This window comes from Anopheles ziemanni, chromosome 3 (genome assembly GCF_943734765.1).
Source record: "Anopheles ziemanni chromosome 3, idAnoZiCoDA_A2_x.2, whole genome shotgun sequence".
Classification (NCBI taxonomy): domain Eukaryota; kingdom Metazoa; phylum Arthropoda; class Insecta; order Diptera; family Culicidae; genus Anopheles; species Anopheles ziemanni.
This window is the reverse complement of record NC_080706.1, coordinates 19951210-19977053: the sequence shown is the minus strand read 5'-3', so window position 1 is coordinate 19977053 and position 25844 is coordinate 19951210. Positions and strand designations below refer to the sequence as shown.

The following is a 25844-nucleotide window of genomic DNA, read 5'->3' as shown; positions in this document are numbered from 1 at the left end:
AAGGGAAACAACAAAGAATCTTTTTTTGGAGAGAATCAGCGCAAACGAAAAAACAAAAGATGGAAAACACTAATCCAACGTTTCGGAGACAACATATTAGGCTAACCCTGGGCCATGTTCCTCCCGTTTTCCCGGTAGCCAAATTTTTGTTCCAGACTCCTGGGTAGACGGAAAACAAACAAGAACACATTGGTACGTAATTTTGTATATGACGTACCTGTTCGGGGAGGACTCAAAAAAGACAAAAATACCCGGTACCACCTTCTGCCCTTAACCCTGAAGCCGTTGTTTTTTTTTTTGTGCTCATATCTTAACTGTTCGCTAATGACCGTACACACCGGCTAGGCTAGGGCGTACCCGGTGCGAGGACGATACAACTGGGTCTCGGTTGAATGCAGGGTTTCTAATTTGTCCTACGCCCGGTGGCAGGCGTCTCCACCTCCATTCGGCACGAATTATGATTATGGGCCGACCTTCCCAGCGACTGCCGAGGGTGACGATAATGATGCTGCTGGATGACGGCGCCACAGTATCGCCCGTTTCCCTTTTTACCGCCGAGCCTGGTAGCATAACTCATCCTTCGTTCGAACCGTCCTGACTGCGACTTTCACGGCTGGTTTCATGTCTTCACATTAACGCATCGTTTAGTGACGGCGTTTGCCACACACATGAAGGGATAAAGAACCACGATGGCCGAAATGGGAGAGAGGCGGGGGATCTGTAAGTCGTTGCAAACGCCGGCTAGACGGCTTTCTTGTCTCTTGTCCATGTCCGAGCCTCGGCGTTCGCCTAATGATGGCCATACACTCGCTTTTGCTCACTTCACTCCCAGGACATTGTTAACATTCGTCGGAGGAGGGTTCGGACGGAGGCCAAGAGGAGCGCGGCCATCCTACGTATATCACGACGGAAGTGTACCCATAAAGACAATTCTGCTATCTACTTTCGGTAGGCCTCTCTCCTGGCCAAGGATTCGCCCAAGAGTGTGTCGCTAAAAAGAAGGAAGCAAAAACAGAGGAACTCAACAACGGGATGCTCCGGGGTTTGGGGACAGTTTTGCAATTGTTCCCCCGTCCGTAAGCCGGCGGAAGTCTGCGTGCTGCGGCTCAGACATGGATAGCCGGCCTGCTGGGTTGGAGTGTGTTAGGTTTTTTCGGGCCTTTTTGTTTTACGTTTTCACCAACTGAAGCATGCGCTCGAGGGGATTGATCAATGGAACCGTACGGGGTCGGAAGAAACACGAACTGAGGTGGGTATCCAAAACGGAAGTCTCCGACGCACCGAGACGTACTAATCAACGAGTCCTCATGTTGGAGGAGCGAAGGGGGAATGACGGCAAAAGAACTAAAGTTAACACTTCTTCGCCATTCATTCTGCGCTTCGGCCAGACGGCCAGGACTTCTGCTTCTTCCAGACACCCGGGGCCAGACAGAACGGTGCAAAAGTGCAAAATACAAAGCCCAATTGACATGCCCTTGAGCCCCGGCTCGCAAACCTCGGGGCGCTGTCAGTGAAGATCTTTCAGCACTTTCGAGTGCTACCCGATACGGGGTTTACTTTCCAATTTCGTGTAAATTTGACAGGCGGACAAGCAGGAACGAAACCAACCCCCCGAATCGAGTGTCCCGACTGGCTGAAGTGGCTTAAAAAGTAAAGTGTGTCGGGGAGTGTGTGTGTTATGCGAGTAAAAACCTTCTAATTAACACGCGCTGGAAGAAGCCTATCCAAAATTTCCAATTCCTCCAATAAAAATTGATATTTGGCATAAAATCTCAAGTGTACCGTTAAGTGGTAAAGGGAAAGACACAAAGAGTTGGAAAATAAAAAAAGCCATCTTTTGACACCCTCGTTAGATGGACTGGGTCTTGATGTCGGCAAACCATATCACCGTATGCAAAGCGCATGCATCTCTTACAGTGAATCTCCTGAGTGAAGAGGTTATCTTTTCTTTTAAAAATTTGGATAATGGAGAGAACTCACTGATGTGGCAGCACATTCGCATGGAATTTTCGGGCCTCGACTCTTATCTGCCCCGGCCGAGAGGGCACTTTTACATCCACTCGTCTCGAGGCAGGTACCGCTGACACAATGCCAGCAATTAGAGACCGCCACAGCGAGACACCCGATGCGATAGGGCAAGAATGTGAACCGAAGGTACGGCGATAACTCACGTCTTGCGAGCGGAAGACCCTCGGTGAAGTCCCTCTGTCGTGGTTGGGCGAACGTGGTCAAGTTCAAAATAATGAGTCTGGCTATGGAGAATGAAAAAAAAAACGACATGACGACCTCCTCGAATGGTGTCGAATTACTGATACAAGTGTGCTTTTGACGCAAATTTGGCTAGTGCGTCTGGCAGTTCTCGACGGGATTTTGGACAACAGCTATAGCGAGTACTCCTAGTTCAAGTTTTCATACATTCTTTCGGTCTTCGAAATAGTTCTACCGTCGCCAAACAGAATGCCATAAAGTAAAAGGAATTCAATTTAAACCGGTGACATTCGGTAGTCTAATGGTTCCTATATCTGTGGAAGCCTGCTTTCGACGACTTCGGAAGACCATTTCACGGTACTGCAACATCAATTGGATTTGATACAAAACTTTCAAACCAAACCAACCAGCAACTGGCATTAACATTCCTCCGGACCGTGGGCCTGTAGCCGTAACCGACCGCTCTCCGGAATTCCCAGGCCTCGTGTAACACACCGGGGTCGTCGAAAGGCCGGCCGGTACTTTCGTAATAGGTCAACATGCCTAGCCTCCGCTCCATCACTGCTGGCGAGAGATAAAAGCAGCAACGAATACAAACGGGCACGAGAATAAGGCCAGCCTAGTTCAGTTACTAAACTAAAGATGGCCGGCCCCGCCAGTTTCCGGTCCGGCTTCGACAGCGGGTGCCGTTTGTTTTGCTCGGCGGAAACGCAGAACCCATTCAAGCGCGCTCCACAACAGCACACGGAAGCGGTTTTGCTTTCTCCCGCGGCCGGGTGCTAGAGGGCGCTGTCCGTGGTCCGCTGATCCGCTGTCTGCTCTACACCCACACTTCCGGCCAGCCACTTGACTTGCCTTCCGTATCTATCGGTCGGCGAGTTCATATCGCACATCGATGCGTTTATGCTTCGCTTCCGTACTACAGTCGACACGTTGGTGTGGTGAGAGTGTGTATATGTGCGTGTATTTGAAGGAAGTGAAGAGCCGATTTTCCGCCATTATTACACACTTTCTCCTTCCGCGCTCGATTAGAGCAGTGAAATCTCCCACAGTGTTCCGTTCCCTTCGTCCCACTGCAGGCGCAAGAAGAACATCGAATTGTTTTTTGATGTGCTTCACATTCCTAAGCCGACCGAGGGGGTTTTATACGCACGAGTTACTCGCATGAAGCAAACCTCCCTTCATTGAACCGCACGCTCAAAGTGAACTCGAGCATAAAGTAGCGCAACGTTACTTGTCACAATTCAAACATACTGGCGGGGGAGTGTAATTGCTTGCCATAGGCTTGAGGAGTTTTCAAATATTTCACCTCCTTTGATACCGCGCGCCTGGTTTGAAACCTTTGGTGTTGAATCACTTTATTCTCCACGCTCCTATGCAAATACAACGGAACGGTTGTTCTATTGCGGGCTTAACCATTTTCTAGCTGTCGTGGCGTGGGGTGGAAAAAATCCTTGCAAATCCCTCTCAGCCCGGTTAAACTCCTTGCGAGTGTGGCTTTATGCTGGCTGAGTCGCTACTCTAGACACTGGCCAATGCAAGGACTGCAGGTTTGGAGCTTGGGTATCGGCGGGGAATCCACTGCAACTTGTAGCGCCCGAGGGACTCAATCTTCTTATGCAGTGTAAGAGAATGGGTGCGTCACACCGTCCCCTCGGCTGCTTCGTACGAATGGATGATGCTAGTCATTGTTTATTATGCACTTTGCAGCATATATGATTAATGCTCGTGCAGCTGGCATAAACATGGAGCGGTGTGGGACAAACGAAACGGGGAAAACAACAACGTGGGGGTTTTTTTTCTACTTTTTGCAACTGTGGCAGCTTCACTCCAAGTAGTTGGAAGCGGTGTAAAGATGGGAAGGGTTGGGCAAAGGTTGAACAAACGCATCCATGCCTTCTATTTATGCAACTTGTCAAACTTTTAGCTTCTCGCCGAAAGTCTCGCAGAATTAGCGCCCGCAATCAATGGTGGAATGTTCGGTTTAAGGTTGTACTTTATATAAGAACCAGCTAGGGACCAACGAATGGAGATTCTCTTTGTCACGGCCGGTCGTGTCATAAACACGGACAGTGCGTTAGGCAACGCCCCGACTTGGGAGTAAGAAGCGCTCCAACTTCCATTCGCACCGAACCGGATCAGTCCGGGCCCGCATTGACCTAACTATTTAACTTCCAGCTTCCAGCTAGCAAAGCCAACCTTAGACCTACATGATTAGGGGAGTCAATGGCAATGGCGACGCGGCGACAGCACAGCACTCCACAGTAAAGGTTGAAAAAGACAACTTTTACTTTTCGCAAGTACCGCCATCATGGCCGGTCGGTTTTGGCTCTCGGTCGCCCCGCGAGCCCTTCAACCCATGCTGGCCCCATTCGCGGCCCGTTTCCGATACACCCTACACGAATCGATTGATATTTATTCTTGCCACCGCCCAACCGGGTACCCTTTACCGGGCGTCGGGTGTTAGCAGTGTTGCCAGGCGAATGGTGTCGAACTCAGAACAGCGTGTAACAGGACAGGACGCGTGTGCCCGAGGGGAGGGGAACAAGAAAATGTCCACCGCAACCGAACGGAAAGCAAAAGCCGCAGAATGCATTTCTCACAGCAAAACGCGCCCTCGGTAGAACTTTGTTGAACGTTGCCGCTGGCAACACTGGCGCACACATTGCAGAATTGCAGCCGTGGAGCCGCTTTGCGTCGGGCGAACAAAACTACAAACAAAATACACACCAACTAACTGCCGTCGTCCGGTTTTGTGCGCCGGTTTGGGGGGTCGGGATCCGGGTGAGGGGAGTATTAGCTTCAACCGGGCGCTTGTGACCGGTTTCTGTGGTTTGCGAGATGGTGGAGTTTTATGTTTTCGGTCGCCGCCGTTACTCCAGCACGGTTGGATTTAGAAAGGAAATAAGTCGCGGTACCGAACCCGAACCGGCGTGTTCCCCTTTTGTTGCCGCCCCGGGGGCCATAAATCATAATCATCTAATCTGGCCGCTTCCCGTGGGGTTTGTGGGGTGATTTTATTTGTTTTATTTATACTTTTTCTCCCCCGGTAGGGGGTTGACACACCCCACCGCACCGGGGAAAAGGAGCGAGCGAGCGCGCGGGGTTGGTTGTAATAAACGATTAAGATCGGCAAGATCGATGAACAAACGGAACACATTCGAGATGGGCGATCGTGGCATGCAGATTTGACAACGATTTTATCACTTCAAATGTGATATAGAAGCTCAAATTTTCACCATTTGGAGATCATACAATTGAAGCTTGGAAAAAAGTGAATAATTTTCTCAACCGACAACCACCTCACTCGATGGCAACACCAAGTCCGGTTCCCAACCTGATTGCAATTAATCTACATGCGGTTGAGCAAACCTCCTCCACCTGGCACGTCAGCCTTTCCTCCAAGCCAACCGGTGGCCTCATTAGACCACAATGTGAATCACCCACATTGAGTCGAAATGTGAGGAAAATACATCGGAATGTGCTGCGAATGAACGACGCAGGAGGGTTGAGGGTACCGAAAGGAAACCATCCCAGTGGGAGGTTGTTTTCGTCCGATCTCTGCGCTGCATTTATTTTTGAAAACATGCTTAATCCCGCCCCGAAATGCGGGTTGCACTTTCGCCCGTTGCACTTTTGCCCGGCACCTAATATCGTTTAGTACAAAAACGAGCAATATGGTTCCATGGTCAAAAATAAAACTCCCTATCAAATTCTCACCTCCCAGGCGGGAAAAACGAATTCTTCCACACCTCGAAGAAGCAAAGATCGAACGGTAACAAGTTTTCTGGTGCAATACTTTGCACACACACACACACACTCGCACATAGCCACCGGATGGTGCAATTTGCATCACGGTTACAGAAGAAGAAAAAAAGATGAAACCATCGGCAAGCCCTTTTTCTTCCTACAAATCACACTTAATTCGTTCATTAATTCATAGCGCATCTTGCACGGGGGGGTGCGTCATACATTTACGAGTAGGTGGTCTCACCGAGGAGCAGGGAAGCGGGGCATGTTGTTTTTAAAATTTCTGCTGCACTTTGCCATTGCAGCCGGGGCTCTTTTCGGCCGAAGCGAGGGCCGGATCCGAACTATTTTTAAAATAATACCAGAACGGACACGACGCATCCGAATCGCAGCGGACCGCGGCCGCAATACGGGCCACGGCTCTAGAGGAGAATTAAAAACAACCATCGGTCTCGTCGCGCTCCTGGGAAAGCCCGCTCCCGTTCTCACCCCGCCATTCGGTTGGTCAATCTTTGGTTCGGTAAGGCCGGTAGACGCCGTCCGTCGCCGAATGCACAGTGTGCACTTGATGTGCAACCTAGATTCGAGCGGGCGTGTCAGCCTGCGTGCGTGTGTGTGTGTGTACCCATTTCCTACGATGAACACCGAGCTAAGAAGAAAAAGACAACATCAGTCCACTAATGCAACTAATATGTAAAAATAGTTTATCCACCGGCCGGCCGGCCGGCCGGCATTTTAATTTAATTCGTCTACTTCCCTTCCGTTCCGAGACGCCATGGCGGTTCTTCTTCAATCGCCCCGAAACCCACGACTCTTCTCGATATTTGCCGCTCTTCCCAAGTTTTAAAACTTAATTTACTCTCAAAAAAAAAAAAAAAATACTTCAGTAAAGTCGTGGTGAAGAGAAAGTTTTGATAATGATCCCGCAAACCTTTAGCAGACGATGAAATAACTGCATCACGACTTGCATCAAGAAAGTCACAGTCGAAACGACGATCGAAGACGAAGCCAGCGTAATTCGGTCACTCGGTTCTTCGAAGTTGGTGCGTGCAAAACGGCGTACGTGTGTGCGTGTGTGTGTGCCTGCGCTGTTTTTGCCACTTTGAGATGTTGCTTTTAATTAATTTTGCGGCCAGCAAACATTACTGGCTGATGGTGAGGCAAAAAAAGCGGGTCTTACCACCCGAGGTGACCTGAGGGTAAAATAAAATAAAAAAAAAACAAGTAAAATAATACCACTCCGGTGAACAATATTCCAGGATGACATGCAGATCGTGTAGTGGAATTCGGTCGAAGATCGGCGGACAGAACGGAGTTGGAATGGAGGAAAACGGGGGGGGGGGGGGGGGGGGGGTGGTAGGAAAACTCTCGGGAAAGATGATGAACGTGGCGGATGGACAATTAAATCCCTTCACTCTTCACCGGCCGGCTTGATACCTTTCACCGGTGACTTTTCGGTTTTTTTTGGAGGGTAACGTCTTACAGCAACTTCTTCGTTTCAGTTGTTCGTTCGCTTGTTGGAGAGATTCTTTCTTCTCCCATTACATCAGCTACGTCTTCAAAGGGGGAAAAAAACCCAATAAGCCACAAGTTGATGTTAACTTCTTACCGTTTATTTTTATGTCCCTAAATCGGCACGACGTTGCATATTACGATCGTTTCGAGCATCTTTTAATTCGTCACGCGGAAAGTTACGATCGTGTTCTATACTCGTAAAAACCGCAAAGCTGTGCCGGTTGAGCTCGGCTGGGGCTTGTCAATACCTGCTCGTAGCAACATCATGCCGCATAATATTTACCACCGGGTCTTGGCACCGTAAGTCCTAAGGCTTGTGCATTCGGGGAAATGGGCCGCAACCGAACGGCAAAAATCCAACAAAGCCGTGCCAAAACACACGCTCCTAGCGGGGACTCGCTCTCCCGGCAAGGTGAAGGTCACGCGGGATGTCCTAGGCAACGAGATGGGGTTTTTTTGCGAAACAAGAAACGGTTAAAGCGTTCGAGGAGTTCGGTAAAAGGCAAGTTGCAGGGAAAGAGAGAGAGAGTGACGGGCAGAGAGTAAAAAGCACGCAAAATCACTTGACAGGGTTGGCAAATAATTGCATTAAAATGTCTAACACCGTCCTAGGCATCATGTTTTATGAAGAAATAACAAAAACGAAAAAAGTTGACCCGTAAGGAATACACCCGGAGGCCATTAGCGAAGGAAATTAAACAGGTTAACTGCTCGCTGCGTAACAAACGCACTCTCCCTCGGAACCACACGCCCATTCCAATCTCCACACCCTGGACGAGAGGAAACCTTAATAAACAACAACAGCAGCAAAAAAAAACCCCGCCAGCCTTTTCGGTGATTGTGTCATGTGAGTCGGTTTAACGAGTTTACTTTCCATTTCCTGATCGACACTCCGGACGGTTCCAATTCCTTTCCAAACGTCTCACGACGTGTGTCGGTTTTTGGAACACCTAGTTTTTGTCTTTTTGTGTAACTTTGCAGTGAAAGTGAACCTCGCACACACACACACACACTCAATGGGGTGGGGTGGCTTACTCTCGCCTTTCCACGACGGTGGTTGGCGGTCATGGATCGCCGGTGGGGGCTCGGTTTACACTTCCGCGACGTGTCGCAGGCGAGGCAAAGCTTCTTAAGTGTTTCAGGTGTCTGTTTTGCCTTTGTATTGCAACCCTCGAGGAAGGGTTTATTTTGAATTTTTTGTATGTTGAGTGTAAAAGGGATGAGAAAAGGAAAAAGATATTACAATCGGTGAAGGGAGCGATCGAACAAGTAAGACACAGACAATTGTGGCTACCGCTTTTTCAACCTGCCCGCCGATGGATTATTCAACATTGGCATTCGATTCCACGGCGCAGGAAACCTGTTGCGGGAGGCGAGTGGGGACACAGGGGGGTGAGGAGGTTCCCTGAGATCATCGCGATCAGCCGGAGAAGCAGCCATGTCCTGCCTTTCTCTTGCCTTGTCGCTTACGAAACGTCCCGCGGCGCGTGTTTTCGATTGCAGCGATGCATAAAACACCCGGCGGCCCGTCAGTGGAGTTTTTGACATTAATGAATGCGTCTTGCCTTCGTCCACTCGTCCCTCCCTCACACCCACACCCCGACTGCCTCATCAATCAGCTGTTGAAGATCTCGAACGTGAGGCGCGCAACAGGTGTCGAGAAAATCGCGCGAGGCAATAGAAATCAAGACGGCCCGACTGCCCCACCCTCCGTCCCCCGGGGAGGTGGCACTTCGCTGACGGCCCGGTCGGAGATAAAGACGCCGATGATGAACTACCCGTCCAGTAACTCCCGCCACCGGGACCGAGCTCCGGGAGGCAGCTATCGAAAAGGAAATCTCGCGGAATGAAGTAACAAACGCGCGAAACGCCTAGAAAAACAACCTCCGAAACGATGATGGGGAGGAAAAGCAACAAACAAAAAATCGAAAGTCTCACTCGCGGGGTTACTTTGCGAGCAGGAGACAGCTGGAGGCACCGGCTTTTCCACCCCCCGGTCCGTGTCTTGTAGTGGTTGGGAAAATCGGTACCGCGTACTGCGAAGTGGTTCACTTTTGGGTTGGTGGAGGGGGTTTTGCGTAATTTTTATCCAACCACCACTCGTTCGGCGGCGGTTTCACTTTCTCCGACCATTTTTCCAGCCCGATCGTCGACGGCTGGGACGGCCGGAGCCGGATTTCACCACCCCGCGTCGCTCCAGTTCGGTGGCCAGGGCTTTAATTTTCGCGACGCACCGCCACCGACGGGGAATTGGAGCAGAGAAAACGCCAAAATCGCACACCACGATTGCGTTTTGCTCGCCTTTATGTCGTGGCGCGATTTTGCTTTCCTCCGCCTCCCTACCCTCACACGACCCCCGCCCGGGGCAGGTTCGAAATAAAGCATTTAATCAGAGTGGCGGTTTGGACAAATACAACACGAGAAGCAGAGCGAGAGAGAGAAAAGAAAAATGGCCGTTATTCCGTCAGCTGTCCATCGCCCGGTTTTGGCGTTCTTCTTTTCCGCCTCGACTAATTTTAATCGTTTCCCCCGGCGAGGGAGTCGACATTCAGTTTCGGAACTGCCATTGCATGTCGGTCACCATTGCGGACGTGTTGCACTGCGTTCGATTGGTGGACGAGACGCTGGGGCAGTGCAGGGAAACGAACTCCGTCTAGGGACCAACCGGAATATGACATGACAGCGGCCGGTGTGCCGGTAGATCTTTTTTTCTGTTGTTGTCCAAATTTAGCCACCCGAACGGCACGAAACAGCGCACGTCCGGTGGCGGCCTCTACATCGTCACCAACGAAGAGTGCACCCGGGAGTCGCCCAGAAGACAGGTTTCGCACACCATCTCACTCGCTCATTGCAACATTACATCAGGGAAGTGGATGGCGACCTTTATTCGCGATCGAATGACGATCAGTTGCGTTCCCTCTGGAGGAGAGCGACCTGTTTGTGTCTCTGCCGGGGCGCAACCATAAATGCGTTGCTAAATTATAGGCACATGGAGACGTCGAGATGGAGGTAAATTATTGTGCAGATACCGGCAAATGGGGGGAGGCCGACCTTTTTAGCATTAAGTTTATTACCACCGCCTCGCGTAGCCTCAATTTCGCGTCCTGATTCTTCTTGAGTTCCATTCTTCGTGACCCCTCGTTGTTATGCGAACTATAGCATTAAGCGTGCAGGGTGCTGCAACCATTTGGCATGTCAAAATCAATGCCTTCTGACGCGCCCGGGCAAGGCCACAGATATTTAAAAACGACTCTCTCCACACTGCGAGTTTTTCTTACATAACCTAAACCTTTACCTTTCACCGAGCCGCAAGGCGTAGACAGTCCACCACGAGCTCAATGATATTGATCCCGTTTCTTTCCATTTTTTTTTATCTTGACAGGCTCCGATCGAACTGACCAAGCGTCTCGAGGAAGTGCGTCTGCTGGAGTCGCGCCGCTCGCTGCGACTGGCCGTCCAGGAGAAGGATACGGACTTTGCCCGGCTGGCGGATATGGCCGGTGACAGACGGAGACAATCAAGCAGCATCGATGTGCCATTCTCACTGACGCAACAGAACGGGTAAGTACGCGGCGGAACCTTCCTTCCAAAGGTACCAGGGTGCGCATACAGGGAGGTCACAGCGGTCACGCAATGAGCCGAGATCCGGGCGCAAAGGTGGACCAGTTTCCAGACGCCATGTCGAGGCCATGACGCTCGACGCGGTTCCTGGCTAGGCTGCTCCACTTACCGAGACGGCCGATCTTGAGCTCATTCGCTGCCAGCAGCCCAATTATCTCCCAACCCGGACGGCCTCCGAAACCGGGCGAACCGGCCGTTTATGGACGCGTGTCGAATCGGACGACCTTCCGTGGAGGTGCCACATGCACAAACAACTCTCTATTTCCCCATAAGCCCCAGCGGTATCCAAGGGTTGTATCTCTCTGGGACTGAAAGCCAGTCCCCCGGAGAGGTCAACCTCGATCCTTGGAAGGCTTTGGGTGTGTCCACCAGAGTCCATCTTTGGAGCCGAACTGTTCACGTCCCGGTTGTGAGGATGTGCTACATGTTTTTTTCCCGTCCCGTTGGTTTTTGACAGTTGGCAAACGTCTGTAGCTTCACGTGGGCAGCAGAGTTTGCATGTCGCAGGGGGCTTTAATTACTCAATCGATCGTCGTGCACTTAAACGCCAGAAGTGGAATGCACCCGGCTTCAGAAGGAGCGACCGTAACCGAAATCGGACCGGTGCCAATACACGCGCCACACCCGATCCGAGGGAGGTTATATTTGTGCCGTGCAAGTAATATGCACGATCGCGGGTAGGAAATCCGACGGTGCACGGTGGGGCGAGGGTTCTTTTTCCGTGCCTCGAAGGACGCCGAAACGATGAAGTATGGTTTAATCTCCCATAACCCGCTCGAGTTTGCCCGAGGAAAGAGGACGCCAACAGCTTGGCCAACACCGGGCGTCCGGGTGGAATGAGTCATGTGATGTGTGTTGTGAACCGCACGACATGACGCATCGTATGCTGGGGCGAACAGATAGTGGGAGTCGCCAGCCAGCCGGCCGGCCGGCAATAATAAGAACCAGACCCCGATTCCGAACGTCGTCCGAATGGGGTTGGGTGGAATTTTTCTGCTGCGTACGTTCCTGCGCATTACCCAACCGTGACATTCGTTCGATCATAAGCAGGTCGTGCGTTTATTTCTTTTTCCCTTTCCTTTCTGCCCTTCCACTGCTGCGCGATCTTTGCGTTTTATTTGTCTTTTCCTTCGGCTGCTTGCACATGTGTTTGCACTCGCTGCATCGCCGGCTTTGCAACAACACACAAAAGCCATGGTCCATTGCAAAAACCTATCAATAATATACGCCGTCGTTGTGCAAAGGGGAAGGCAATTTACAGCAGTCTCCCCCCCTTCCGCGCGGTTGTAAATTTCAGCTGACGGGACAACAGTTTCCCACCCCATCCCACCACACACGATCGTCCTCGAAACGCTTCCGAACGTTAAATTTATTAATCGTGATTCATGAATTCATCCCCACAGTTCCACCGCGTTCATTTTGGTTCGTGGTTTAAAATTCACTTCCCTTGCCGGCCGCGTTCGTGCGGTTGGAAAACATAAATAAATTTCCTCCCGGGGCCCTTGAACCGGGACGGGATGAGGCAAGTGGTAGGTATTGGACTCTTGGGCAGGGAACGATCTGCAAGATAGCGAGCAAAAGAGAACCGACGTCGAAGTGCGAACGGCCATTCATTCGCTCGCTCGCTCGCTCGATGTTGGCGAATTTTCGCTCGGCGAAGCGCAATGCCTTCCCCGTGCGCGAAACTATTATACGTACTTCGCGATCATCTGTTCTGCAGCGACCACCACACACCGCCACAGCTGATGGCAGGGCATGGGCCGGGCGAATGTGTGTGTGCGTGTTTTTCGCGATCGTACCAAACCAGTGCGAACTGCTGACGCGATCGTGTGTGTACGCCGGGGGGGTTTTTGCAGCGAGAAGGTGTGTACCGGTGCAATGAAAGTAGCGCAAAAATGAAAAGAAAGAAAAACAGATCGGAGCGCGGGGTGAAAATCGACGAAGAAAACTGAGAAAGAGGGCACGGGAGAGAGAGAAAGATAAAGCGAGATAAAAAAAAGGAATTAAAATGCGCGAAAGAAGAACGTCGACGTGCTGACGCGGTTCAAAACCAGCGAAATGCGCCGAGCGATGGCAAAAGAAAACGAAACTTGCCCAAGGTCAGGGCATTTTTGGCGAGCATACTTTGGCGCACACATTCGCGATGTGTAAAGAAAAGTGTAAGAAAAAAAAGGAAAAAACAGACACGTTGTCCCGCTGCGCCGCGCACACCCTTTCGGCCAACGATCGGTCCGACGAGCGGCTTTTGAGGTGTTTGCGTTTTGCGTCGGAAAGGTTTTGCGACTTGGGCCGAAGGGTATGTTGCCAAATTTGTGCTTGCTGTGTTTTTTTTTATACTGTTTACTGCCTCTTTAGGCCGCTTTTTCCTGCAATCGCTGGGTGGTATGTTTTTCCTCCCCATTTGCCCAGTTTTGCAACTACAGTTCTTTTGGCTTTTGCTACTTCGCTAGTTCGGTTTAATGCTTTCTTTTTTGTGGGGTCGAATTTTCCTCCCTCCATTCTACCCGCTACTGCCCTCCCCGTTTTTCCGGCTACTTACATTTTGACTTTCGATGATTTTCTCCTCAAGACCACCAGCCCGCGTAAGCGTGCGCCCGGTTGTTTGATTGGCGCTTTGCTATTTCGTTTCGCTAACGGGTTTTTGGCACACTTCACTTTCGAGGCGTTCCTTCGGCGTTGTCGTTTTTATTTTTCCTTTTTGTGTGTATTACTTTTCTTCGCTGACCTGCTTTAATCACCCTGCCACCCTTTCCACCGGCTAATCGTGCTCGAGCACCATTTTTACGGAGTATCGGACGAATTAGCAGCCACCATGGCGGCAACGTCTCCACCATCTTTCTCTCTCGGGTGGATGGAATGCGCCGCCCAAGAGTGAGAGTGTGTGTGATGTGTGTGTGTGCAAAAGTGTGAGAAATCGTGGTGACAAAGGGAAAGCATCCGTACCCCCCCTCTCCCTTCCCTTGTCACACGCGGATGGTTCGATATGGAGAATCGGCATTTTTGGGGAGGGAATTGTAAATATTTGAACGTTCAATTTTGGATCCGTGATGACAGCGTGACCGTCCGTCGACGTAATCGGTGGGAATGTTGGGTTGTGGTTTTTTTTATGTTCCTTCCCGTTTCAAGCATGACCAAATAACCCGGATTGCTATCGTGCACCATCGGCGACGTCATGTGGTTGAATCATCGGCGTCGAATTCCTACACGCCATTGGGGACGGTCCCGCTTAACTTATGATTCATCGGTCGTGGCCGGGTTTTGCGTGGACGCGCAAATTTCCCCCTGCGAAATCTAATCTCGTTGTGAATTGTAAAAACTTGGTCGAAATACTGGCGTTATTGAGTAAGAAAGTTAAACGCCGGTCCCAATAGTAACTTAAATAGAAATTGTGAAACCTTTACCACATTTGCAAACGGAAAGAGGCAATGAATGCATGTTTCCGAGCAAATGACGTTGCTCGTTTTGCGCGAAGTAATCAGAAATACTAAGAAACCATCGCCAAAGTGACTCATCACTGCGCGGGGTTGATTTCGCATTGTCTCTCCATCAATTTATTACCGCATTTGCGTTCCGTTGAAGAAGCTAACTAGCTTTCCTTTGTTCCCGATACACGTTTCCATCGTCCTGCTGGCATCAAATATGGCCTCACCTCACTGAAGCAATGTTAATTATTTTCCCACCCAACCTCGCCAGCCTTGCGCCGATCGTGGGCTGTGCGGAAGGCTGTGCGACACATTTCTTCTCCAATGGCGCTCTCATTACCGCTTCGGCACGAAATACGATGATTATCTACTTCCCCCTCCCACGCGAATGGTGCGGTGTTTGTTGTGGTGTGTATGGCCGCCTAGGTCAGGGATGAATGATGGAGAGACGTCCCCAAAAACGGTTCGGTCACCTTGTGCCTTTTTTTCTTCAGCGGCCCCAAAATGATGCCAAGGTTGTGGACCTTTCATCGGCGGTCATTTCTGATGGAATTCAAGGTGTAAATGTAAATGGGCGTAGGGTAACGTTGGACACAATGGTAGTAGGGTTCATTAATGAAAACCAACACATGGACTCGACGTTGCTACACATTTGGTCACCATTTTTACCTGATTAGAGCAACGGACGCTAATTAACCCACAGTAGTTTACAGCTTCGAGTTACCAAACACATCAGTAATGGGTGTCTTAAGAATTTTATCTTTACTCAAAATAAATGAAAGCTAGTAATCTCGAGGCATAAATAACTAAAGGGCTTCGAGTCCTTCGACTTCCAATCTCTAGATTGCCCTCCTTAAAGAACACATTTCGTGCACTATTGAGAATGGTCATGGTTCTAGACGAGAGTGGGTTTTTTCCGTAGTCTATAGTAGCAATTTCCATCCAATTTCTCACGTCTTTGTTTGTCGAGCAACTCGGGCATGCTTTCGGGGTAGATATAATTGACATACTTCCTCTGCCCATGATGTCCTTGCATATCAGATGTTGCCTCTCTTATGTCAAGTTTTTTTTTATCTTAGAATCTTCTCATTCATTCAAAGATTTGTCTAAGCTCCGACTATTCTTCGGTTTTTACACACCAAACGTTTTTCCCATGCGTTTTTTCGATCCGACCGAAGGGCTTGCTTTCTTTCCCATCATTTTTACGACACCTGATCATAACCTGCACCACGTTCACATTCTTTGTGGGTCGAATGTTGTCTGTGGGGTGAAAAATTTCATCCAAACAGATAAAGTGTACCCGCTTGCCATAACACACCGACTGCCGAAAGACAACCGAGGGAGGAAAAACGGTACGGCCAACTTTCGGCAAACCACAAAACGGTTCTACGTTCTTACGGAGGGGAAAGTTTTCGTGTTAATTTTCACCCAACGATGGTCGGTCGGGCGAGAGGCAGAGAAAGAACCGGCGAGCTGCTCGCCAGACGCCAGACAACCCCGATGGGGTGATGGTTTTGTTTTTCGCTTCATTTTTTTTTTATCCAACACCGATCGACCCAGACCCAGACGGGTTCGAGAGACGTGATTTTCTGTTGGCGTAGGTTAAATGTATCCTCCCAACGATGTGGTTCGTCGCCATCGTCAACCCGAGCATCCTTCTACAAAGAAAGGGGGGCTGCCCTTACCATTACCATTCGATCCACACGCCGGTGAAGTTGTGAAGAAGTGGAGGAAGGGTCATAATTTCCGCCACTCTGTTTCATTGCCCTGCCCTGGCCCGCTGTCCAGTTGGCGTCGGTGTGGGAAGGGGGTCGAAAGAAAGCGTCTGGGAATCACCGAATTTTTCCGAAACACTCCGAATAACCTCGAGGACGAAGAAGATGTCCATGACCTTTCGGATGAGTTTGTCATTCGCTGAAGGTCGAACGCGCGCCCGAGCCAGACTTGCGGAACGAACGGGGGAAAGGCGCATGCACGCGGCCAGAGTGTGCCAGACAGATGAGGGCGGGCGGGAAAGCCCGGTGGAGCCATCGGGCGGACACAAATGGAAGACACAAAAACGACTCGCGAGCTGCAACGAAAACCGACTGGCTTGGCTTGGGTTGGTTAGTTGGTTGTTTCGGTGGTTTAGGTTTCGTTTTTGTCTTTCGCTTCGATGACGATTTTCTGCCCAGTTTGCCGGTCGTTTCGGTTTTTCAAAAACAACCGAAAGAAAACAACGCCAAAGCCCTGCGTTTTGGTGGAGCCCAAACCTGGTCCCCGGCACCAGACGGGGGCTGCTTTGCGTGCGATTATTATCGGCCGCTGCGTCGTTTTGGCTGCAGTTATGATGATTCACCCGTCCGGAGCACGGGCTTGAAGGTTAAATTTCGTGCATATCGTATTTCGATCGGGAATGTCGAATTCGAAGTGTTGCTTCACATTTTTAGGAATTATTGCACCGAATCAGTGAAAGCAAAAGTATAACAAGATTTTATTTACTCTTGACCTTATGAACATTTTCTTCAGCTCTCTCGTGCAGTTTCGGTTGACGCAATTTTCTTTATTTCTTAGTTATAAGATGCAAAGATTATCTAAATGATTGATTATGGATGGAAAATCGTAGTGTCTCTTGCCACAGTTTGATCCCTCTCGAAAACTGGCGTCCTGCTTCAAAATGCTTCCGAACCGCTGCGTATCGATTTTTAAACCGTCCTTCACGATGCTTGTATCGCCCACGGGCACTATCCCGTCCCTTGGCGTAGGACGGAGAATCAATTTACATGCGAAAAACAATTTCGTCGCTGTTTAATTTTTTTTTCGTTGTGCATAAGAGGGTGGACAGGGTCGGAATGGAAAAAAAACCCCCGCAGGAAAACTACCTTGTACGAAAGAAATTTTGGCGACAAACAAAAAACTGCAGCAAACGCAAGAAAAAACCAGACGGATACGCTTTTTTTTGTACCGTTCGGTTTAGCGTCTCTCTTTAACGTGATGGAGGTTTTTGGGGATATTATTGTTTACCATTTGCCAAATATGTTGTCTCTTCTGCTTTAGAAACTACTCACTAACTCAACTAAGACTTCCCTTTGAACACCTGGGCCGTCTAACGTGCGTATATGATATCCCCATTGTCGTTTTAGAAACTTACAACGGGTCAACGACCCCGTGCTTCGCTAGAAAGGTATTGCGAATCCTGTTGGATCCGTGCAACTAACACCTTTTCCTCCCCCTTCCCGAACGGCGCGAACAACCAGGGCGGCACTTACATTTTCCCCCCTGACGTTCGATCGTTTTTCATTTTCGGGCTGGTCGGGATCTGGTTTCTCAATCAGGCAGAAACCGGTCGATGATACCGTCTGCGTTCACCGTTCGCGTCTGCCCGGCACAACCGAAGCTATATTGTGCTGGATCGCCAGGGTGACGAGTAGGGGTGGCTGGGGTAATACGCACCCCTGGGGCAATACGCACCCTTTCAAATTTCCCTTGAAAAACGAGTTTTGGACGCGTAAAAAGTAGTCACCCTGTAAGATCAAACTAAAATATGGTCACCCTGTGAGTTTGATACCTCTACATCAACAGAAACGCGAAATAAACGCAAAACAAAATCATTCTCAGCTCAGACAGTTTTTGTTATAATGTGACGTACCATTCCGCTAAGGAATATTAAGTGCAAAAACCGATATTTGCCCACGAGGAATACGAAATTTAGTGAATTGAGAATCAGTGCTTGAGACTGTTCATGAAAATTTCGGGAAGTATGCAGATTTACTCATATTTTAGTTGAAAATGTGTTCAACTATGAATGGGGGCAATATGCACCCAGTATGTCGGGGTAAAATGCACCAGTTTGTAAACAAACTATCTTCATTTGACAGTAGATGTTGCCTCTTTGTTGTGGTGCGTATCGCCTCTTTGTTGTGGTGCGTATTGCCCCTTTGTTGTGGTGCGTATTGCCCCTATGTTGTGGTGCGTATTACCCCTAGCAAAGGTGCGTTTTGCCTCAACCAGATACTGATCGATCAAAAATTGAAGTTTTTCAAAACTGAAAAAATTACGTTTTTCTTAGCGAAAAAAGCAAACATTCCTGAACTGGTAACTAGTTTAAACCTTTATGAATCCTATTCAGTGATAAAATCAACAATCAAGAACCAAGTTGATAGAAAATTTTATAGTTTTCCTTAAGGGGTGCGTATTACCCCATCCACCCCTACAATATGTGTGTTGTGTAACCAGTGTTACACACGGGCATCAAAAACTTGGACGATTTTCGGACGCGCTGCAAGAAGGCAGACATTAAATTGGAACAAGCTGGGAAACGAGTGAACGAAACGTTGTAACAGAAAAGAGAAAAATCAACAACGTATCAGCTCCACCCAGAATCACGCGAGACATCGACGATGAAATTTCCCGGCTCCCAGGGACGTTGCGACAACAACAAAAAAAAAAACAGAACCCGAAATCACCGCTTAACAAGAAGAGCACCTAGAAAGAAACGGCAACTTCGGTTGCGCTTTGCCGTGTGCAAGTTGCAGAAGAGAATGTTTTTTTTTTGCTTTTTGGCACGCAGAAAGGTCAGCTGAAGGTGAGGCGATGCGAACGAGCTCACGTCAGCCCAAAGTCAGTCAGCTGCAAGTCAAAGCTCGCTCCGGTTTCGCGCAAAATAAGCTCACGGTGGCGAAATGAGGAACGGAAGGCGAAGTCTGAGTCTACATGCAACCCCCCCAAGGGGCAAGGAGTTGGAGAGGGGGTATGCGGACAGCAGTAAAGTCTGGTTCAGTTTTGGGACTTGATTTTAGAGCCCGCCGCCGAGTGAGCGAACAGAGCGTGAAGCATCTTTCGGCCTTTGTTAGACGGTAGAAAACTTCATTTTTCTTATAGCCTTTTCGCAGCAAATCAATCTTTTCGCGTCTCGTTTCTTCATGTTTTTCTCGCCGTATTTTTGGCTTCGTATCGAAATTGGTTACCCAAATGCAACACCTCGTCATGTCCTCCTCCTCCGTGGATGCACCTTCCCTGGATCGGCGGTCGCCATCTCTATAACCACAACGATGGAAGATTATATAAAAACATGGATTCGCTGGAGGTTGTCTCTAATGCACTTCTGGGGCTATGCTGTCTTATTGTATTTTATTCTGTCCTTCTTGTTTTTACTGTTGGGATGGGGGGACATACCATTCACCAAGTAAAGCTGAAGCATCAAATATTCCCTTCAAACTTTCCAACCGAGTTGAGCTGGAAAACCGCTGGACCTGCGGTGCCGTTTTGGAGCGGGTGTAAACCTGGGAGACGGAATGTCTGAACAGGGGGCGGTCTTAGTTGATCTGGTAGTATGGCTTCAGCGAACAGGAGCACGTATCGCCCGAGGCGATAGAATCTGCGGGTCTGTTCAACCTGTCTGGTGACCTAGATCCGAGTCGGCCACGATGAGCATAGCCGTCCCCAGATGCAGCGATGGGATTTAGTTCGATTAACCTTATTACTTGCACCCCAACTCACTGTTCTGGCTGAGGCAAACGCAAAAACCAACAGAAGACACCATCCCAAAGACTTGTCTTGAGGCAAGTAAATTGACTTACGTGCCTTTTTTTCCCTATTCTGGAAGATGTTTGCCCGCAGAACGACTATCCTGCGGGGCCATAAAAACGAAAGTCTTCAAAGGGTACATTATCATAAAAGCCACCGCCCTAACTCCTGCGCCCGGCGCAAGTTTTTGCGACGTGGTGTTTGCTCTGAAAAAAGGAACGAACAAGATTCGAATCGTTCCAGACTTGATTCGCCGGAATAACTGATGAGTCGTCGCCGGGCGACCTCTTTCCCGAGCGTAGAACATTGACATCATTAACTGCACTTTGTTTCTGCCGTGGCTGTGTGCGCGACATCGGGAATTATAATGGTCTCCCGAATTTTCCACCTAAACCCACCACCATGGTGGGTTCCATTTGTAAAATCCACTCCAGTCACATCCAGTTCTGCGAAGGATGGCGTTGGTTGGATCGTCGACGAGAAGCAGGTCGTCGGCTGCTGGCGCGTGTCTGGAGTCGGTCATCAAACCTACCCCAACCGATTCTGGCGAGACCGCACGCCACAACCGAGCGCGAACTTTCACCGAATGTGTGTATATTCACGCCGCCAATGGGTTGTTACGAAATGTCTGCGCAACAGTGGGAGGGTTCACCCACCCACTCCTGCCCAAGAGGGACGATTTGATTGCGGGCTGAGGTGCTAAGATGCAATCTTCAATCAACGCCGCGGGAGGACCAGCGTGCCAATGAAATTGGACGTCCTGGCGGTTATGACGTAAGGTTGAGTCGGTTGCCGGGGGGTTTGGGATGTGTTGGTTTTTGGACGATTCATTAGCAGAACCCCGGAGCGGGTCGGGCCGGTGTCTGGCGCGTGTGGAGTTTATGTTATCTTCATTGCTTCGGTCCCATCTTGCAAACCGCATCGATAGGAAAGTTTGCCATTCGGTGGGTGTGTGCGTTTGCGCACCGTTTGTACGATGTTGCCCGAGGTTAAGACTGCGTTTGCCGTTGACGAAACGTTTGACCCATTCCGTGCACCATCTGAATTTTGCGCTAAATTTAATAATACAAATACAAGTGAGCAGTACTGCTGATCAGAAAATATTTATCAGTCATCCCAACAACTGGAACACTAATGGTGATGAAAGGATGTGTATGTTGTCGTTGATGTCGAATATTCTACCAACCTTTAGACAACCACAGGCCCATCCATAGAAAAGAGTGAGTGAAAATTCCTATGCATTGTTCTGTATCGAGGATTTCTTCGTGGAAAAATTGTGGTATCTCACATGTTCATGGGTTTTACCAGTTCGTCGGAAGAACACAAAGAACTTTCAGACAAATCTTGTCCCTTTGCTGAGGAATACATCAATCCAATTGAAGACAGTCCGTTTTTCATGCGAATTAATTTGATTTATTCAGCATTTCTAGGGGACTTTACAACTTCTTGTAAGCAAATAAATTAAATTGACTTCTAAGCTACAACATTCTTTGTTTTTCACTCTGCTGCACTGAAAATGAGAAGCATAATAACCGTTGGTGTAAATGTGTAACACAATGGAATGAAATCCACATCGAAGCCAAAGCTGGTCACAAACAGCCAAACCAACGCTGACAACATGGCAACAGCATTGAATGAGTCGAAATTATCGATTCACGGCCAACGGCTTCGACCGGACCGAGATGGTCAACCAAGAGTTTATCACGTCTCGGTGCGAAGAAAACAAAACGAAAATCTTAACATCACAAAAATGGGCACACAGAAATTAAGGAGAGAAAAAACAAAAACACATTCCAAAACTGATAAGGTCGAACCTGCAAACTGAACGAAAAAAGGGAAATAAAGAAGCTCGAGTGTCTGGAGCAAGGTGAAAACCAAATGCGGCGATTGAATGGGAACGTTCGGGGGGAGGAAAGATGGCAGGAAGCGGTTGGGCTGCAGTTGCAATTTGTGCAGCGGCGCAGTCTCTGGCGATAAGCGGGGTTTGCAATTTTCTGGCTTGTTACCCACGCAGCAATACCCCACACCCTGTCGTGATTCCCCCCAAGCATGGTCATAAATGCGAAAGAGAAAAACACCAACAACTTGCGGTCGAAGAACTTATCATTGATAAGAGCGCATTGTGCATCTCGAGATGCGGTGCAGTGGAACAGAGTTTTACCTCCCTTTTGCTCCGGAGATGGAAGTTGTATTAGTCGTTACACTTTCCCTTATCGACGGTCATCAGCCGATCGGACGGCTGAACTTGAACGAACTTGCCTGGCAAGTGAGCAGCAGGGGTCGGGAAGGTTGGCCGACCATGAACTTGTAATTCTTTTTTCACTTTTCGGGGTCCATTAAATGACACAATTCTAAACCATAAAAAAATTGAAGTAGCAATTTTAAAACTACTAGAAGAATTGGTAAAATGGGGTAAACGAAAAACATGGGACAACTTTTCTTGGAACACACCTCCACATAGCATCGCCGTCGATGGTCGAATTCTGAAAACAAGATATGTCAAACAGACCACAAAAACAAGCCAAGACAAAATAGTCGTCGCCTATGAACCACACAAAAGGAAACAAAAAAGAGAACAAAACAGACCTCCGTTTGCAGAGGCGGATCTGCGCAAACAATGTTGCACCCACCCCTCCCACATGTTCGCGGGCCCAGAACAACAATGGCCGCCTCTGTTGCACTTTTCGGATGCAGAGCCCCGGGTTTTGCTGCACCGGACCACCTCCCCCCAGGACGACAAGCCGGGTCGAAGCTATAATTAACAAGAGTAAAACACACTACGATGAAGTAAAAGGAAACTCATCCCCACGCCCCCGGTAAGGGAAGGCGAGGGGAACGTGAATGAAAACAACAAATCTTGCAAACCGAAAAAGGTTGATTGACCGATAATACATTGAACCCAGTCGGTGGCGCAGTCGGTGGCGATCTTCTTCTTTCCGCTCGGTTCGTTTCGTCCGAGAATGGTCACAGTGTGCATCAGTTGCAACCGCGTGATGCATTACATCCAGCGTTCGATGGTGTCGGTGTGCTGCAAGTGCGCAAATTCACCGAAATTCACCGTTTGATAGCGTTCGATAAGGGCGGCTCAAAGATGTTGTCGATAAGGTGGAGGTTTGGGTGAATTTTTCTGTCCTGTGATCGAGCTGTTTGCTTTGAGAGCTTATGGATGTTTATCAATTTTGTTTTTATTCTTCAACGATCAGTCGTATTTTAAGATATATTTCTCAAACAAATATCGGTTTCGATTTTTACGAAAAATATTGCTTCTACGATCTGTTTATTTCGAGGGCTTATGGATGTTTATGAATTTTATCTTTATTTTTCAACTATCAGTCGTATTTTAAGAAATATTTCTCAAACAAATATCGGTTTCGATTTTTACGAAAAATATTGCTTCTACGATCTGTTTATTTCGAGGGCTTATGGATGTTTATCAATTTTGTTTTTATTTTTCAACGCTCCGTCGTACTTCAAGAAACATTTCTGAAGTAAATATATGTTTTTATTTTTACGAAAAAATATTGCATTTACGATCATTCATGACGATCTTGCTGAAACCGATACACTTGTCGTCGTAACGTCTGCTCCACCGGAGTTCGTCACTCACACCGTTCAGCAAACGCGTTCTTAACTCCCCCCCCCCTCTCTCTCTCTCTCTCTGTCTCTCTTTCTCTCTGTCTCATCCGAATTTTCTTTGTTTCCAACCAGATCTCGCAAACGACGACCCTCGTACTCGCAGGACGATCGAGAGTACTTCAGTATTAACGACGACGATCCGATGGATGAATGCAACGCCGCGCTGGTACTTATGAGTTTGTCCTGCTCGCCGAACTCATCCGCACATGGTAGGTGACCCCCCACCCCTCCCCTGGGCGAGATTGTTGTTCTAACACCCGCTCCCTTTGCGGTTCCCTTTTTCCTCAGGTTACGATACACTGCTTGGCACCAGCTCCGGCTCGAGCACCACGTCCTGGAGCACCGGATCGACCTCGCCGCCGCTGAGCGAGGATGGACATTCCACACCGCCGACCCACCACCACCATCACGAGCTGAACCACCACCACCATCATCACCATCACACGAGCAACCACCACAATGGGCGCCATCAGGCGGTGGGCGAGATTGTGCGTGGCGCACGCACCACCTCCCTGTCGACCTCGGACGAGGGCATCGGCATGGAGTACAACGAGGATATGCCCCGGAAGCGTCGGGTAAGTCGACCTCTGATGTCTTACCTCTCCCTCGATTTGGGGGTTTTTCTTCGAGGATGCCATTTTGTCAACCGTTTTCCACTGGAACGAAACGTCATATTCATCCCAACTACGTTGGCACGTGCCGGGAGATTGCTAGTTCTCCCTCAGCCTCAAGTGTACGAGTTGCTACGTAATCTGCCCGAGTCGAGTGTCATAATCGTCCAACAGTGATTATTCTACCCCCCCTTCCGACGTTACCCGGCTCGGAAATGGAACTCTGCCCGGAGTCCCGGAGTGGAGAAAGGAAACACTCGCACACTAATCGCACACAAACACAGCTGAGCGGGACGGTCCCTCCCTTCCCCGAACCACGTGTCGCCAGATCCACACGCTGGCGATAACCTTCCCGGCCAATTAGTGCGCTGGCGTGCGCGTGCGCTACGGGACCACGGGTCGGCGTGGCTTTTTCGAGAGCGCGTCGTTGTTTTGCGGTGCCGTAATTTTCCACTCGCCCGAAACGCTCTCTGGGTCCCGGGTCGGTTTGCCATCATCATGTTTCCGATCGATGTTCGACGCTTGCACCGCTTGCACCTTGGTGTGGGGCGACTTATGGCGACCCTCCAGCGCGGTTATGACACACGGGTCGCGCTAATTGAATGCCGCTCCGGTGTGTGTTTCGAAGGTTTTCCCAACTCCTTCTCCGGCGAAGGCGCGATCGCCGTTTTCGGCTCGGCCGGATCCCGTGGCGGAGATAAAATAACCGACAGCGCATTCACGTGCCACGAACCAGGCCAAGGTTTCGCGGGGAGATATCGACCCTATTTATGGGCTTTCACTACATTTTTTTTTCGCTGCAAACATCATCAGCTGTGCGCGGGTTTTCTCTTTCCCTCAGATGGAAGAAGCAACGTTTCGCAACAAACAACCCCACTTGGCGTCCGTGTGGGAGATGGTAAACACGTTTCATTTTTACACGTGCAACTCACCTCCGGACGGAAATGCAGGCGGGTCCATTTTCACAACAATCGATCAGCTGATGGCGCACCGGATCGCTGCTTGTTTATCTGAGCAAAACACATGAGCTCGCTCGTTTAGAGTGCACACACCGGGGCCCCATGTTCTTGGATCGTGCCCGTACACTAACACCCGTTCTTTTGCAGTACTCGTGTGAAGTTAATAGAGGCTTAAGTGTTTTATTTTAATTTCCCGCGGTTAAGCACCGCACTGGCCTTGGAACGTGCCTTACCGCCCCGGTTGTTGTGGTATGCGGGAACAAGGTTACCCCGCCCCCCATGCACGTGCGGCACCGAATGGAAGTTTTTCCTCAAGGAGGGTTTGTTGCTGCTGAGAAAAAAGAAAAGGGAAAATTTTGCCACAAAACCGCCCACCACCTCAGGGGAGGATGAAGACTTCGTCGTTTCGATCTTGATATTCATTCGTTTTTGACAACCCTGACCGGATTTCCCTGGTTTCCCCCGGCGTCATCGGTGACATCTCGGCAAGACTCGTTGGGTCATAAAGCTAATCACAGGACGGATGCACCTGGATGTTTTGCTCATTTTCTCACGTCCATGTCGACGCGTTCACGTTCTGCCCTGTTTTGCCTGCTGCAAGGCACGTCGTCGGAGGA

At 49.4% G+C, this 25844-nt stretch overlaps 1 protein-coding gene across 1 annotated transcript in view; it reads left to right on the top strand.

Annotated features, from left to right (window-relative positions):
• LOC131288113 (zinc finger protein 395) overlaps positions 1-25844 on the top strand; it is a 90555-nt gene that overhangs the window by 33516 nt on the left and 31195 nt on the right. The window contains exons 2-4 of the mRNA XM_058317223.1: positions 10856-11034; positions 23730-23866; positions 23946-24232. Of these exons, the coding sequence (XP_058173206.1) occupies positions 10856-11034; positions 23730-23866; positions 23946-24232 (603 nt within the window). The remainder of the gene's footprint in view (positions 1-10855; positions 11035-23729; positions 23867-23945; positions 24233-25844) is intronic.